Source organism: Pseudonaja textilis, chromosome 3, assembly GCF_049901715.1.
Source record: "Pseudonaja textilis isolate UNSWEBS1 chromosome 3, rPseTex1.2, whole genome shotgun sequence".
NCBI lineage: Eukaryota > Metazoa > Chordata > Lepidosauria > Squamata > Elapidae > Pseudonaja > Pseudonaja textilis.
The window spans coordinates 162,025,376-162,043,028 of NC_141992.1; the positions used below are offsets into that span (position 1 = coordinate 162,025,376).

At 37.8% G+C, this 17,653-nt stretch overlaps 1 protein-coding gene across 3 annotated transcripts; it reads right to left on the minus strand.

Moving 5' to 3' along the window:
• Window positions 1–1,023: 1,023 nt before the first annotated feature.
• Window positions 1,024–15,804, minus strand: LOC113440033 (DGAT1/2-independent enzyme synthesizing storage lipids-like). Of its 3 annotated transcripts, XM_087931262.1 has the most exons (7): window positions 15,200–15,661; window positions 14,361–14,458; window positions 9,970–10,134; window positions 7,371–7,564; window positions 2,576–2,636; window positions 1,863–2,002; window positions 1,037–1,439 (listed from the first exon to the last, which is right to left on the minus strand). In XM_087931262.1, the coding sequence occupies exons 1-7, from the start codon at window positions 15,238–15,240 to the stop codon at window positions 1,338–1,340; spliced, it is 801 nt and encodes a 266-aa protein (XP_087787388.1). In that variant the 5' UTR covers window positions 15,241–15,661; the 3' UTR covers window positions 1,037–1,337. The 3 variants fall into 3 exon arrangements, 2 of the variants coding, with proteins under 2 accessions (XP_026561983.1, XP_087787388.1); XM_026706198.2 differs by having other exon boundaries at window positions 1,024–1,439; window positions 14,361–15,671; XR_015743201.1 differs by having other exon boundaries at window positions 1,035–1,439; window positions 2,576–2,686; window positions 14,361–15,804.
• Window positions 15,805–17,653: the final 1,849 nt, after the last annotated feature.

Here is a 17,653-nt window from a genome sequence, read left to right on the forward strand (position 1 = left end):
GGGTTAAGAGCTGGGATGGCAAAAGATTTAGGATCTCTTGCTTTTAAACCTTTTCAAAAGCAAGTAGTACCGGTCTGAGGAGAATGATGTCCCAAAGGACATGGGCTATGAGAGAAAAGGCCTGTCTAAAAGGATCCATAATACATCCTTTCTACCAGATCTGATAGGATGAGTAGCTGTAACTAGGGATATTGCAGGCCCTCAAATTATCCAGAGCCATGACATAAAGACATTGATAGGTTGTTATTAGCATCTTCAATTGAACCTGAAAGCAAACTGGTAACCATGGCAATTCACAGAGCAGAGGTATAACGTGTGGAGGTGGTATAATTCAGGAGGAATACATCTGAATGTTGTGCTAGTGCATTTTGCACATACTGAAGCTACAGAATCTCTTCAAGGACAGCTCATTTAGAGTATGTGGTTAACCGCAATTTTATTGTTTGAAAAAGTAGTCCTCAAATTTAGATGACTCATTCAGCAGCTGTTTGAAGTTACAATGGCACTGAGCAATTGCAATTTAGGCTCAGACCCTGAAATTAATGTAATTGTAACACTTCCATGGTCACATGAGCAAAATTTGGGTGCTTGACAGCTTGTATTTTTTTATTTTGTTCTGATTTAAATACCATGTTAATAGCAGTGGTCAGTAAACTATGGCTTCCAGGCCAAATCTGAGCTTCTGTCTGTTTCTTTTTGGCCCACAAGAAGACAGCAAGTGGGCAGCAGATGCCACCTGCCTTCTATTCTGCTAAGTCTTTCTCTTTCTCCTGCCTAATTAACTAATCATTAAATATGAAGTAGCTGCAGGAGTTTTAATATTTCTTCATTATAGCCTATAGTTGAATCTGTGATCCAATTAAATTCTGAATTAGGTTAAAATCTGAGTAACATCTGAATAGAATCTTATATATGAATATTGAATTAGAACTTGTATGAATTTGCACATTACTGTGCTATAAAAAGAAGTTGAGCACCACTGAATCTAAGATAAGAAGTTTGAGCATATTTTCTTTTTCAATTTTAAGTAGAACAATATTTATTAAATGATTGCAAATACATCAAAAACGTTAGTCTTCACTAAAGATATTTATGTGAAGAAGTTCAGGTCACCAAGCCTATATCTCTTTTCTATATGCAAAATATACACAACAAATCTAACATCTAAAATTGCAAACAAGCAACAGATATTCCACTTGCATAATTAATACACATATATTAAAATTTAGTGACTGAAGTGAACTTTTTTTTTCTTAAAAAAAAAAAAACTCAAATCACTAGCACAATATATTTCTTGGTGGGGGCAAATGGAGTCTATATTCTCAAGCAGAAAGGCATCATTTCTCTAGGTGTTTCTCAAATCTTTCCAATAGGGCTCTTTGTATGCTACCCGGTATTTCTTGGTATTTATCTCGGAGATCTTTTATTGCACTTTTGGTCTGTAAAAGAGCAAACAAGAGAAAAAATTATATTATCTTATTTTCTTTCTCTGGAAAATATGTAAGCTACATTTATATTATACTTTTTAAATGCTATGAACAATGAAGTCCTGAAGTGAACAATATCACATTTGTAACTGGATTTATACTTTAATTATATTTGCCTTTATTTTTTAAAAGATGTAATTTCACAAGCAATGAATATAATCCAAAGGTAAATATTAAATGTAAACATTAGTAAGTATAAAGTATTGTATACTATGATATTTTGAACAGAAAGATTAACAAGTTTCTTTTCAGAGGTTTGAGTGCCTGCTGTAACAAACTTTCTTTATCATGGACATACTGTATAAAGACTCACAAATAATAATATCAGTAATGACAAGTGTTGTAATTGACGTTTCTGCAGTTCATTTAAATTACCTTTTCAGCTAATTCTTCAGCTGATATATTTGGATCATAAGGAATGGGATCTCCTATGTATGTGCAAAATTTCACAGGAAATCCACCATATATAGGAACAATTGGCCATCGAGTACGTTCATACAACCATTTGAATGGCCCTGTGTGCAAAATCAAAAATATGGTCATGTTCCAACAACAACAACAACATGGGGTGGGAAGAACAGTATTCAAAGTGCCCTGATTGGAAAGAAATGGAGTCCATGCAGTTGCATCTTAATTGTATAGAAATGCATGCCTCAGTTATTATACAGAGAAAATGTCAAGGTCCTAATTCTATATAGAATTAGCCATTATGTCTTGTCAATTACCATCAGTATCAATTCACAAAAATGCAACTAAGTTGTAGCTAAAGCTGCATCTATCACACAACTATCGTACACCTGAAGAAATTTAAAGAAAACACAACAAGAAGAATCACAAATAAAAAATAGAGAAGCAAAGACGTAAGAACATAAAATAATAGGATAAGTCAATTTGATTGAAGTCCAAAGCCAAGAATGAAAGAGATGGAGAAATAGATGGATATATGAAAGCAGAAAACTTAGAATATTTTTAATCCAAGATCTACAGTCTAAACACAATTAGATAGAAATCCAGTTGAAATCAATATGGTTTTCTTCCATAAAATATGCTTCAGCACAATGAATAGATGCAAGTTGAATTTTTCTTACATATTTTCCCAAGTGTTCTGTATCCTTCTCGTAGATTTTTTGTAAATATAGGAATGACAGGCTGAGAAAGGTAGGAGAAAAGTAGCCAGAATTAGGGCAGCATTTCAGCCTCTACAATTTAAAGATCATGCATTAGCATCATACATTAAACAATTAATACAATAAATATTAACTCCATTCACAAAGGAAATTATACCTTAAGATACCTCATTTTTAAAACTTTCTAATAAAACACATAATATCTAATTTATGAAAAAAAAACACCTGAAATTGAGGAATTAATTCAACTACAATATTCAATGGAAATGAATAGGCTCTTTCCACCTTCATTTCTGCAGATTCATAATGTAGCAGTTCTAAGCTTTCACTTGAATTGTCTAGTTTAGCATCAATCTAAATCTGAAATGGGGCAATTCATCAATACAGTTTATTGAAATAAGCCAATTCATAATTTGAGCTTTGATGTTGTCTTTTCAATAATCAGAATTGCAGCTAACAACTTTATAAAGATAAGTATATCCTACTTTTTGTTGAGGTGGAAATGAAAACTGCTAATCTTTTCACTAAGGATTTTAGGATTATTAATGCAAGAATGAACTGCATTTCAGCATAATTTAAACTTAGCCATTCCTTTTCTTTAAACTAGGTCATGGCTATAAAAATGAAAGAAGTTTTTAAAATAATGGTGTAGCTATTTTATATGGACTTTTCAAGATGAAAATTTACAATATAAATTTTCTTAAATATAAATTTTCTTAAATAAAGAAATGAGATAAAGATTCAATTCATGTGGTAATACATGTATGGATCAGAATTACCATGCACTTTAACACTACAACTCTGGGGAAAAAAATAATATTTCAGTTATTATAAGACATGATTTTTTTTTCCTAAAGTCTTTTTTTTTTTTTGTAAATCTCAAGGATTTTCAATGGGAAAGAATTACCATCCCATAAAAATCAATGAAATATAAAGGTTCTTTTGTTTCATTAAATTATGACTATTGAACAGTAGTGTATATGAAGTATGTTTTTTACCTAACAAATTTATTTACCAGAGAAGTTGTCTTTTGGTGTCCATTTATGTGACTATTTTTCCATTTTTTTCTATGGCCGAGGATTGTTTTTTGCCTTTTGGATTTTTTTTATTTACATATTTTATTAATTCAATTTTTATGGCTGTCCCTTTCAGTCAATGATTCTGGTGGCTTACAATTCATAAAATATATTACACATTTTATATTACATATATTAAAATTTTAAACAACATTTTAAAACAATAAAAACATCCAGTTTAAGATACATAAGAGCAATGTATTTAACCTGGTTAGCAATATAGCCAGGAAACTGGGCCCTTGGCACATTCAACACCTTAAGTTCAGGAACACAGCCAGGTTTTTAAGGCCTTATGAAAGGCTAACAAGGTAAAGGCCATTCTGATCTCTGAAGGGAGGATATTCCATATAGGCAGGGGCCATTCTTTGGCTCATGGGATCTTCAGCATGCTCATTCTCCTTGACCTAGTTGGAAAGGTAGAGACTCTTGAAAAAAGACAATCCTCAGGTAGCCCAGTCTCAAGCCATGTAGGCTTTACAGGTAACCACAAGCACCCAGAATTATACCCAGAAAGACACCAATAACCAGCACAGCTCAAACCAGAGTGGTATTACATGTGCCATATATCTGGCATCATTTACTACTTGAACAACCACCAGTTGGAGTTTCTGAATGGCCTTCAAGGAAAACCCCATGTAGAGTCTAGTCTAACCTGGAGGTTATATGGGTGCGTGAGTTACTGTGAGCAAGGCCTACTGGTCCAGGTATAGGTGCAATCAGAAGTGTGCAAAAGGCCCTCCTACCCACTGCTGTCATCTGCTCTTTGAGCAGGAGCAGTGAGTCTAGGAGGGCTCCAGATTGTGTACTAAGTCAGTTTGGGGCAGGGCAACCCCATCCAGAAAAGATGGAAGAACCATGTCTCTGGGGAGTCCAAATACCCACAGCCACTCCATTTTGCTAAGGTTGGGTCAAAGCTCGTTTTACCATCCAATCCCCAAGTCTTCTGACATTGGGATAGGGTGTCCAGAGCATCACTCAACGGGCCTGGGCAGAGATATAAAGCTGGGTGTCATGTGCATACTGATGATATCTCACCACAAACCAATGGATCACCTCACCCAGTGGCCTCATGAAAATATTGAATAGAAAGAAAGAGAGATTAAACCCTGACATATGGTCTAGATTTTTCTCCTTCTATCAACTGGCCTTGGAAGGAGAACCAGTACAATACAATGCCACCTACCACCAATTCCTGAAGCCAGCACACAATTATACCATGATTGATGGTATCAAGTGCCACTGAAGTCAAGAAAAGCCAGGATGGATGCATTACCTCCATCCGCTCCCACAAGTGGTCATCTATGAACATAATCAACACCATCTCAGGTCCAAATTCCTGGACTGAATCCCTACTGAAAGTGGTCTAGTAATTTGCTTCTTCCAGAGTTCTCTGAAGTTGCCATGCAACCACTCTGTCCAGGTTAGAGACTGTATAGAAACTATCCAGGCTACTTGGTCAGGCAGTGGTCCTTTGAGGAAGGGGTACGCCACTACCTCTTTAAAAGCTGGCAACACCCTTCCTCTCTCAAGGAAAAGTTAACCCAAGCCCACTCAACACTGCAAGGCTTTAGTCAGAAGGGACATGGATCTAACATACAAGTGATCAAATTAGTACCTGAGAGCCCTGCCCACCTCTTCGAGTTCAACAGGCTCGAAGTCTTCACAGATTACCTTGTAAGATGTGGTCCCCATCGCCTCTGTAGACTTTGCTCTAAAGTTGGAGTCCAGCGTAGAGTGAATGCAACTGATTTGCACTGCATGTGTAGTATATTCTTCATAGTAACCCTATAGGTAGACTTTGGCATTTTTCTCTCCAAGGAGGGACCAAGTCACCGAGAATAGAGCCTTTAGCATCCATGAGCGGACACAATAATGGCAGAGAAGTACTTACGTTTCCCTACCCTTATTGCCATGAGGTAGTCCTTAATAGTGGCTCTAGCTTGTGTTTGATTGTCATCACCAGTGACATTCTAAGTATCTCTTAGTCCACTTAAGTTTTTTTTTATTCCATCATGTACCATGGGAAATTTCAGGAACTCTGGGTGCAAAGAAACTGCTCAGGCACAATCTGATTTAAGGATGCTGCCACTTTGTTATTCAAAGCAGCCACCAAGGTTTTAATTGGACTGAACATTAGTGTTTCTGGAAAAAGCCCAAGTTCCCTCTGGAGCCGAATTAGTTTCATTACTCTCCTGGTGTGGGTTGATCCAATAGGCTTAGTCTCCCTGCAGAGGGAGGTAGCATCTGAAAAATTGAAGATCACCAGTGAATGGTCTGTTTATGGCAGGGAGAAATCAAAACTTCCCCCAATTATTAATACTATGAATTGAGCCCTCGATGACTTGTGTCAGGTCCATAACTCCATGATGGCCATAAATTCCCAATACCTCTGACCTGCACCTAGGGATGGTGGATTGAAATCTCCCAGCACCATAAATCTAGGAAATTCCACTGCCAGCCCAGCCATGAAAGTCAGATAGGGATGCTGCTACATAGGAAAGAGAGTGAAATAACATCAACAGGCTAATAGACCTGTCCTGGTGCCCAGCTTAAGAAATAGCATCCAACAATTTGTGAAACAAGATCCTGAACGCTTGCCAAGGATCCCAGACAATCCTGCCATTCTACCTCAAAATCCTTGGGATTTTGGCTAAATGTGGAAACCAGCCAGGCAGATGTCAGAAAGAGGAACCGAACCCTCTTCCCCCAGCCAAGTCTCAATGATGCATGTCAAATCAGCCTTTTCTTCAACAATTAAGTCATAAATCAAAATAGCATTGTTACAGACTAATTTAGCATTCACCAGCAGCCGCTGACAGCCTAGGGCTTTGAAAACCTGCCAACTGAAGCCTGGGTTTGAGACTGAGAAAAACTTTCTCTTGAAAGCAAAGACATTTAATAGATCTGCCCTGGTGATTAGATTATCATCCTACTCATAGATCACTCTTTAGTTGGTCATTTTTGTTCTCATCACCTTTGATTATGAAGTACCTTTGAAGACTACTCAGAAGCTATTACTGGAATGCATTCCAATGGGCTACCCACAAACTTCAATGGTTGCTGATGGGTGGGCTTTGGGGTGCAATTCAAGGTGCTTGTTTAAAGCCCTCCTGGCATACTATCCGAACTATCTTCCATCATTTCTGCCCATCGAGTAAGATCAGCAGAGTACCTGGGCATCCTCCGGGTTCCTTCAATTAAACAATGTTATTTCTCAGGACCTAGATATCATGCCTTCTCTGTTGTGGCATTTGCCTTCTGGAAGACAACCTCTAAAGAGATCTATATGGCTCTCAACTATAATGATGTTTCATACAACTCCAAAAACTTGACTGTTTTCCTTGGAATAGTATGCCTGCTGACCCCCTATAAGTTGTTTTTGTTGTTTCATTTAGTTACTATTCTCTTTTGGAGATCTATGTTTGTCCATTTTTATGTTTGTTTTAAAGTATAAGTTGCCCAGAATCACAACTATCCAGAACGCAAAATTTTTTACCCCACAATTCATCCAAGTTATCCACAGGTTTTGTTTTGTTTGGGCAGGTGGTTTTGCAGAAAACTTAGATCAATGGCTGGAATATGAAATCATGAAATAATGACTGCTAAAATAGATTTCTATTTAATCCAGTGTCCATTGCAACCGTCATTATGTTTTAGATGCATAGCAGAAAGCTACTTACCACTTTTGCATCTCTAGCCACATGAGCAAAGCCTGTCCGGCTACCCCATAAAAAGTCATAGTTCTCATCGCTAAACAGTGCTTCTCGGGTTCCACCTGGTAAAACTCCCAATAAGTATCCCCTTTTCAGAATGTCAGTACATTCTGTCCTTCCATTATGTGTAAGGCCTTCCACGTTATAAAACAGTTTTATACCTGTACAAGATACCAACAAAAGCATCTTTAGAATATATACAGTCTTATACCTAAAAATCTTCTACACACCCAAATAAAAGTATTCCTCTCTTGAGTTCTCTTTTGTAAACCATATACAAAATTAAATCCTTGTGAACCAATGGTCAAGAGAGCACATAAAGAAACAAATATTATATACACATATTGATAACTGTTTTTAACATAATTATTAAAGAATGTAGCTGCCTTGCTGTGCTTCTGAATGATCATGCAATGCTTCCTACAATATGTATATAATTTTATTTTTGCCTGAAATGCTACTTATTAAATATAGCTTTCTACCAAAGAGCCAAACTTCAATGTATTCTTTGGATGCTGTATGGAGCCATGGAGATGGCCTTGAAAAAAATATTCATAAACCAATACAGAAACAAGGGCACACGTATTCCCAAAATCCTGGAAAAGGAAGTGGTATTAAGAGGTTCTGGCTTGCCCCTCTAGACAGGTTGGAAAGATTCTGTTACTATAGCCTATCTTAATGCAGTTAAAAAGTTCTAGTCTCTCCATGGGATTGGTTTCCTGGTTTGGTCCATTGCATAAGGCTGACAGATCCAAACATAATTTACAAATAAATTTCGATTAAAATGATAGGACCTAAAATTCTGCATGCATATTCAGCAACATGTTTAATAGAACATCATCTCTTTTATCGTCAGAAAGAGTATACATATTAAACAAGTTTGGCAGGACTTATATTACCCTGCTGACTATAAAAATATATAAAACTGGAATAGTAGAAAGCTGCACCTTATCTAATATATCTGTAATTAGTTACACATATTCAGATACAGATAATGTCCTGCTGCACTAACATCATTCATTACACTTTTGTTATGGATAGCATGGAGAGAGCCAGTTTGATCTAGAGCAGGGATGTCAAACTCAAGGCCCGCAAGCCGAATCCAGCCCACATGTTGCTTAGATCTGGCCAGTGGGGCCAGCCTAGAAACAGCAAAAGTTCACGGTGCCTTTGTCAGTAAAGATGAAGGTCAGAGGGGCAGCATGCACACACACACCCTTCATCCCATTTTCAGCCGAAAATAGGGTGTCAGAATGTTTCCCCTTTTACATTTGAGCATGCACAAAGGGACCGGAAAGGAGAAAGGGAAAGACAAAGACAAAGAAAAAGAAGGAAAGATTGGAAGAGAGCAAGGAAGGAAAAAGAAGGAATCAGGGGAAGGAAAAAGGGGAGGGAGGGAGGGAGGAAGGGAGGAAGGGAGGAAGGAAGGAAGGAAGGAAGGAAGGAAGGAAGGAAGGAAGGAAGGAAGGAAGGAAGGAAGATTGTAATGAGTGAGGAAAGGTCTCAGGAATGCCCCGCCTTAGCACTTGGCCACCACAGGTGCCCCCAACATGAGTAATGTAGAGCTGGCCACGCCCATCATTACCATTCCCCTCCGGCCCTCTGAGGTCAAACACAACCCTAATGCAGCCCTTGATGAAATCGAGTTTGACATCCCTGACCTAGAGGTTAAAGCACCAGGCTAGAAACCAAGAGACCTTAGGTTCTTAGTCATGAAAACCAGCTGGGTGACTTTAGGCCAGTCACTATCTCTCAGCCCAGAGTATCTCACAGGCTTGTTATGGGGGAAATAGGAGGAAGATGTATTGGATATGTTCACTGCCTTGAATTATTTGTATATTATTTGTATCGGGATACAAATAAATACATAAATAAATTTCCCCATTACTGCCACACAACATTCAGCCTGCCTTACTGAATGGAGATTTTAGATAATAATCAACAGAAGATTAAATTAACTGTCAGTAAAATTTTTGTGACAGAGCAGGATGTTCATTTCTAGTAGACTAGTTTTTCAGTCAAAGCATTGATACAAAGTGTACAAAAAGCAGACAAATTTGTAAAAGATATTTCCCCAATAGATGAGGAATTAAAAAATCTGGACAAAACCAACAGGAGAAAACCTTTTTATTTTTAGGAAGCATTTTGTTAGACGATGTTTGAATGAGCGGAACAGTATAAATAGAAAATTGTATGTTTTGAAGATCATTTAAAATAAAGAATTTTTTTCTGATTATATAGCAAAGAGAAACATAAAATGTTCAATAGTTGGCTTGAACATTTTTCATTCTCAACCAAAAAAAAAAATATTTTATCTAAGTTGTGTGTAAAAAAATAAGATGCTAATAATATTGTAACAGACTTAAGCTTCTCTGGTTCAGGCTACAAAAATGGTGACACTCAGTGACAATCAAAATGTCAAAGGCTACAAGATTTGATGGATAATTCAAGAAGCTAGATAAGTCTGCATTTTAGAAGACCTATGTAATTTTTTTTAAATAAATTGTAATTATGTCTGTTTTAAAGGTTTGCAATACAGTGTTTGTGCATGGACAATATATTTTACCTGGTATTTTGGAAAAATGGTAATCAACCACTGTGCAGCAAAATCTGCCTGTTCTTAAATATAATCTAGATACAAAGTAGTAATAGTCTAGAGGAAAAGCTCCATGGTAAAATACGATAAGCCCTGGTCCTTCTGGTATTTTATCCATTCCATGTATCTCATAACCTGTTTAAAGGATAAAATATAAGAATTTCAGTATTGCTTTAATACAATGAAGATAAAAATTAGAGTGGCTCCTAGAAGAAACTGCAGTCAATATGAGCATAGTTGTTGAGGTAAAAAACTGATTCAAGGCTAAATTCTTTCCTATAATCCTCTTCAGCATTTATACTGTCAAAATATCAAAAGTTGTGGGACTGATAGATCTCAGCCTCATCACCTACTTCCAATTTGGTGAACAAATATAGAAACAGATTAGAGGATTAAGCTTTTCAAGCCCATCTCAGGATTCACAGTACAGAAAGTAGCGCAACCTCCAGAAGCAATAGTCCTCTCAGAGATACAGTCCAAAATATGGATTTCTTACGTGGGTGATAAATGAACAGCTTTCATGGAATCAGATTTACAAGAGAAGAAAATAGTTACAGCAGCAAAGTGATTTTCTTGGACACAGTCATCATAATAGAAAATAACAACAATTTATATACCCTGTTTCTCCAACAATTCCCAATAGGAAGTCCCAGCATGTTTTATAGGCATGAAATGAAATTAAGCCCCTCCCCCCAAATTAAGGCCTATATTAAAACATGCGAAATGGGGGGGAATGGTGGGGGGAGCTTGCCATTAGGAAGTACTTTTGTTGCACACCCGGATATGATGCTGCCTGCGTTGACCCCGATACCAAGTGCCCCACCAACGCCGAGGTCAACATCCAAGCCATCGCCACCCGCCCACCCACAGATGCAAGGGGGGGGGGGAATTAAGTCATCCCGAAAAGACAGCCTAGCCATTTTTTCAGGGCTCAAAAAAAATAAGACCCAGCCTTATTATATGAGAAACATGGTTACTAGGTAGCATCATAAAACAATGTGCACACAGCTAAGAGGATAAAACAGACAACTATGCAATATCAGATGCAAGATCTCTGAAAATCCCTAGGTTAGGCAAATAGGCAGAAAATTGTGAGAAGAGTCACTGAGATAAGTTCCATCTACAAAATATTCAAGAAAGGAAGCAGCTACAGGTTGTCCTCAACTTACAACGGGACTGGAATTTTGGTCACTAAGTGATGTGGTCATAAAGCATTTAGCAATGGCAATCCTTACAATCCCATTAAATGAATCCCACAATCATAAGGTGAGGCAATTTCCTGATGGCTTTTTACAAGCAATGTCAGTGGGAAAGCTTGCAGAAAGCCCCAGGCTGGGAGGTAGAATAGAAGGTGCTGTCAAATAGGCAAGGGAGCAAGACTTGTGCAGGGGTGGGTGCAACAGAGCATTAGAGAGGATGTGCAAATGTGGACAAGCACACCACACTTCAGGGAGCGATGCAGTAGGTCCATGAGAGATGCAGTGTGGGGAAGTGTGTGCTAGGGTGCATGAGATGTATGGGTTGGGGAGGCTGTGTGAGAGGCTTGATGCAGGTTGGGAAGGGTACACAGGGCTGTAAGGGGGTATGCTAGAGAGTGTGCATTATAGATATGGTCTGGGGAAGTTGTGTAGGCTGCAAGGAATGCATGAGAAGCATGGGTCAGGGTGGGTGGGTGAGGGTCTGAGGAGATGAAAGGGAAATGCGGGTCTGGGAGAATTCATGGGGGTGCATGAGTGGCCAGCATAGCATGAGGACAAAGGATTTGGGGAGATTAGATGAGACAGAGAGGCAAGTGGGGAAGATTTACCACAGCAACTTGCAATCTTCCTTGTCAGCTGTCCCACTGACTTTCTTGAGCAATTGGCAGGGAAGATTGCAAATGGTGATGTTATGATTGCAGGACATTCAGATGACTGCAGTAGTGTTGAGATAGCCAGAACTCCAAGGATTGGTTGTAACCCACCATTCATTCAGTGCCATCCTAATTCATGGGACAAATGGCCATAGGTCAAATATTCCCTGTATAGGCTGAAGGAAACACAAAGAGCTGTAACATATCTTTCCTCACCTCAAACACGTTAATCAACACCCAAATAAGAAGAAATCAATAGCAGAGAAACAAGATCAAAGATGAAACAATATTCACCCCAAGGGCAATCAACACTGGTAACGAAGCTACCATATATAAATACCCAGCAAACTTTACTCCCCTGCATTGTTGATATTAGCTAGCCTGGTAATGAAGCTTGTGTAGAATAGAAGCTCAGAACCCAACAATTCAACCCTGAGCTCTGTATCTTCTCTATTATAGCACTACATCATTCAAAACTTTTTTTTATTCTGACTATTTTATAGTCATTAGTTACATGAGTTTTATATATTGATTTTTGCCAGTTGAGATCAATTTGTTGCTAAAGGTAAAATTGACAGTCTTCCTCGGCTTATATATACCAAATGACAGATTATTAGATAAATGTTAATTCTGCTATGATAACAAGCATTCTCTACTTCAGCCGACAGCAATACATTAGACTGGAGCACAGACTAGACTAGACAGTTAATTTATCACATAAGGAAGGACTTAGTAATAATGTAATAAAATAAGTCCCTGTCAAATTTAACTCAACTTCTGGTGAGTGCACATACTTATACTACATATCAGTTTTTGCAGTAGTTTGTCATTGCATTTTTTGGACTTTTAAAAACTTATCCAGCCTATAGCCCTGGAATTTCCTAGTGGTCTCTCAGATATAGTAATAATCACATAATTGGCTAACCAGCCTTTTACTATAATGGATATCAGAATATTCATAAATGAATCATGCTACCACAGAAATCTATGTTCTGTATTTATACAACAATCAGTAAACATTATTGAAAAAGGCACTACAGTGGCATTTCATAACATTCAGAAATATAATAAGCATTAGTCAGCCCTATTTTTTATTTTTTTGTAAATTTCTATTCTAGCTATTCAGATTATTCTGGGAAGTATATATTTTTGAATATTAATCCATCACACAGATTCATGCCGATTTGTGTTTCTATAATTATTGTTAATAAATAATTAAATAATACATTTAAAGTTCCTATGGAAATCAACCCAAAATTAAAATAAAACATAATATACAACAGCTACCCCATGATTATTGGGTTATGTGCCAAATGCTCATTTCAAAAGTATCTATGTCTATGGGAACCCCATAAGCAAATATTCCCACATTCAGGAAATAGTAGCAGTAATAGTAACATATGAAAGGGAAATATGACTTTGAATTAAGTTGGTGCCAATCCCACAAAGCACTTTGTTATTACTTACTAGTGTCTCCTTAAGTCAAATGCATTGTTTCCTGGACCTGCACAATTATCTATGAGCCCAGGAAAAAATGCATCTTCTTAAACTCCAACAGTTATGCATATACACACATGCCTATTCCAAAACTTCTGGTTTCAGATATGAAGCAATGAAGTCCCTTGAAATCTGTTAGAAATATACACTAGTTTGTAACCAAGGAGCCTTCAATAAATCATTATTTCTGTTCACTTTTTTTTTCAGGCCAAAGGTAGCATTGGACTTTAAAACATATGCCAAAAAGTAAGTGGATTTGAACATTGAAAGGGAGTTATCCAGAGCAAAACCTAAATTTGATATTATCTACACATTTTAGAAAGATAAGAAAGCAGTTTCAGTTGTTTTTCTGCAGCACTCTCCACTAAGAATAAGAAAAGTACTGATCAGTTTTAGCATATGGTGGTATCAGTCAGTGGTGGGATTCCAGTTTTTTACTACTGGTTCTGTGGGCATGGCTTGGTGGGCGTGGCAGGGGAAGGATACTGTAAAATCTCCAGTCAGAGGTGGTATTTGCTGGTTCTCCGAACTACACAAAATTTCTGCTACCAGTTCTCCAGAACTGGTCAGAACCTGTTGAATACCACCTCTGGTATGAGTCAACCAGAACAATTTTACCACAAGCATGTTCATGCTTTTCTAACAAGATAGGGTTTCTGATCTACTTTTTTTTTGCAAGCCAACATCTTGTTACCTGCATTCCTCCAATAAGTCACATGCAGTGCAGTTTTTATTATTTCTTACTACTTTTCTGTGCTTTGCAAAATAACAATACTTGGTTGGTATGGTATGTTGTAAATGCACTTACATTATCTAAATATTTCACATTAAGTGCAGTGATATGATTATTCCCCACACATAATTAAACAATGCATGACATTTATGGAGGGTTCTGAAGATCACATGATTACTGCATGTTGTTCTCCTGTGCCATTTAAAGTTATTATAAACCACTGTGGTATTGTCAACAAAGCCATATCAACATGTAGATCAAGCAGGAGATTAAACTTACCATGCCACACTGTACCATACATGTCCCAAAGGTGAGCCACAGCCCTCCGTCCATTGTCCCATGATTGACTGAGATAATTTTCCTTTAAGTTAACTTTTCTCTTGTAAATATGCAAGAGAAAATTAGAAAAATAAATAAAACCAAGAATTATTAAAACAGGAGAAAAGAGAAGTAGGAACAGTACTGACACCCAGAAAAAGTATGCTGAGTAATCCGTGAAACCATTTATGATATTATGTGGAGACATATTGATACTGTTCAGTAATTCCATGACCCAGGTCAGATAGTTTTGCCCAACAGAAAATGAATTCATATTAGTTCTCTTCTGTTTAAAACTAAAAAAGCAATGGGATAGAAAAACAGCTTCTTAACACTGGCCAACAATTATTAAGTAGCTGTCATTGTTGCAATAGGCATCAACCTATTTCCATATCCTAAAAATTGTCCACATTCCACGAATTTGTCAAGGGAGACCACAACTGCAAAAAAGTTATATTTAACTCAGAAGCGGGTCAAGGCTTTCAGAGGTATTGGATATGAACTCCCATAATCCCCAACCAGGATGCCCTTTCACTCGGGTTTAAAATATTTGTAGGCAGAAACTCGTTCAAGGCAATTTTGACAGATAAAATCACAGGCATACAACATAAATAAAACCTGCAATTTCCACAGATTGAAAGTTTCTGCCAGGAACAGGAAATAGCAATGAAAGACTTGAGAGGAAGAGATGGAAAGGGCTTCCTTAAAAGCTGCAATTATGGAGTCTGGCAGCCCTTTCCGAAGCTGCAGCGGCCCGAGAGGAAAAAGCCCTTTTTTCAGATCAAACTAATTTATCGAACCTCAAAGAGACCAGCGGGGAGCCTTCTCTGGGCCTTTGCATCTTTCAAGCGCTTCTCGATTCCGAGAGTGAGGCGTCATTTCCCACTGTTTCTCCCTCGCCGCTAAAGATGCCGGCCGAGCAACTTTTGGGAACCGCGCCCTCGCTCGGGATCACTTGAATCTCGGCGCTCCATCCAAGGACTCTAAGCATCCTGACAGCATCCCGGGCGCAAACGAATCTGGGTGGCAGGAATGAGCCGGCCCGGCCCGGCCCAAAAGCGTTCGATGGAAGAGCAAATGGGGATATCGCGCAGAAACCTGCAACACCGAGAAGCTGCAATGCAGTGTGGAGTTGCGCATCGTGTAGATGCAAGAGGAGGAGGAGATCTTCGGTGCCGTCTTTCTTTTCAGGACGACGAAGCGCAGCTGAGACTTGCGAGGAAGGATTTGGCTTTTTCTGGGCTGGACCATTTCAGGATGCAAAGGCTTTAAATACATGTCTTGGAATTCGGAAATATAAGCAAAAGAGTTGTCGTTCTGTTTTGCTGCGCTTTTAATTTAAAAAGATTATCTTTAGCGATATGGGGCTTTTCAGAGGGAAAGCAGTGAAAAATAAAACCTCTACCTACAGTCGGTTGTGGTATGTTCCATCTGATAGCTGAGCCCCTCACGCGAAAAATCTCCTCGATCTCCTTGGTCAAAGGATTTAAATCGTCTTCATCTGGAAGTGATTTGCCAAACCCCAAAATGGGTTTATTTTAAATAACTTGTGAATGATAAAATGTTCCATGATGTATTACAGACCCTTAATACTGCACACTTGTATCTTTTAGCATGCACTTAAAAATAGCTTGGGTTGTGCTACTAAATACTGTATATATTTTATATAAGAACTGACACAGAAATAGCCCAGCAACATGCTTATTTAATCCATCCTGTCTAATATCACAAAATACAAGCTAAATAATCAAGACCTTGTTGAGGATCCAAACTTTGTCAAGGACCTTGGAGTACTCATCTCTAATGATCTAAGTGCTAGAGCCCACTGTAACTACATAGCCCAAAAGGGTTAAGAGTTGTTGACCTAATCCTACGTAGCTTCTTCTCTGGTAATATCACACTACTAACTAGAGCATACAAAACATTTGCTAGATACAACTCATCAGTCTGGAACCCATATCATGTATCTGATATTAACACAATTGAAAAAGTCCAGAAATATTTCACAAGAAGAGTTCTCTGCTCCTCTACTCATTGCAGAATACCTTATGCCACCAGACTTGAAACTCTAGACCTAGAAAACCTAGAACTATGCCACCTCCGGTCCGACCTAAATATAGTATATAAAATCATACATTGCAATGTCCTACCTGTCAATGAATACTTCAGCTTCAATCATAACAAGAGCACACAATAGATACAAACTCAAGGTTAACCGCACCAAACTTGACTGCAGGAAATACAACTTCAGCAACAGAGTGGTCAATGTTTGGAATACTCTACTCGACTCTGTGGTTTCTTCCCCAAACCCCAAAAACTTTAACCTTAGACTGTATACTATTGACCTCACCCCCTTCCTAAGAGGCCTGTAGGGGGTGTGCATAAGCGCACCGATCGTGCCTACCATCCCCATCCTATTGTTTCTTTTTATTTTTCTTATAAGTATCTATCTCATGTATTCAAAACTATGTTTATTCTTATACCTGTATCTTGTAAGCGATTGACAAATCAAATAAATATTAAAAATACTAAATCTATGTAATTGAATAACATACGTATCAGTTCCTGTGTTTAATGGGCTAGTGAAAGATTGTATGAAAATGAGGTGGTAATGGATAATGGATTTTACTATGCTGTAATTACAGGTAGAGTTACCCTCCTCTCCATTCCTGCCTCTATTCCTCCTTCCCTCCCCCTCTTTCTGTCTTTTTCCCCAAGTAGATAAAATAGAAGTTATGTATACATACAGTACAAGAAAATGGTGTCTTAATTGTAACAAGGCATTTTCAAATTAATAGAGGCCAAAGAACTTTTATTGGAGAATATATTTACAAATAAAAGAATTATAAGTATTTATTTCAAATACTTATATACTGTACATCTTGGAATGCAATCCCAACTCTGCTCAAAATATAAACTGCACTGAATACAAAAATACCTTCAGATTAAAAACACATAATTAAATAACATAATTATAACGCAATAGTCTTGGCTATTTCTAACAGGTAATTCAATTATTTCTGAAATCTAATTAGTCCATGTATCAGCAACTCCCTCAGAATGAATTTTGGGGATAGAGAAGAATCCTGAGAATACCAGGGACAGCCAAGGGGGAAAAAAAGGATCATTAGACAAATCAATCCAGAATTCTTTTTTCGAACAAAAATTAAGAAAGAGAATGTCCAGCAAGGTTGACAAATTTTATTACAGTGACAATGAATGCCTCCATTGCAAGACCTGAAGGCCCAGACTGG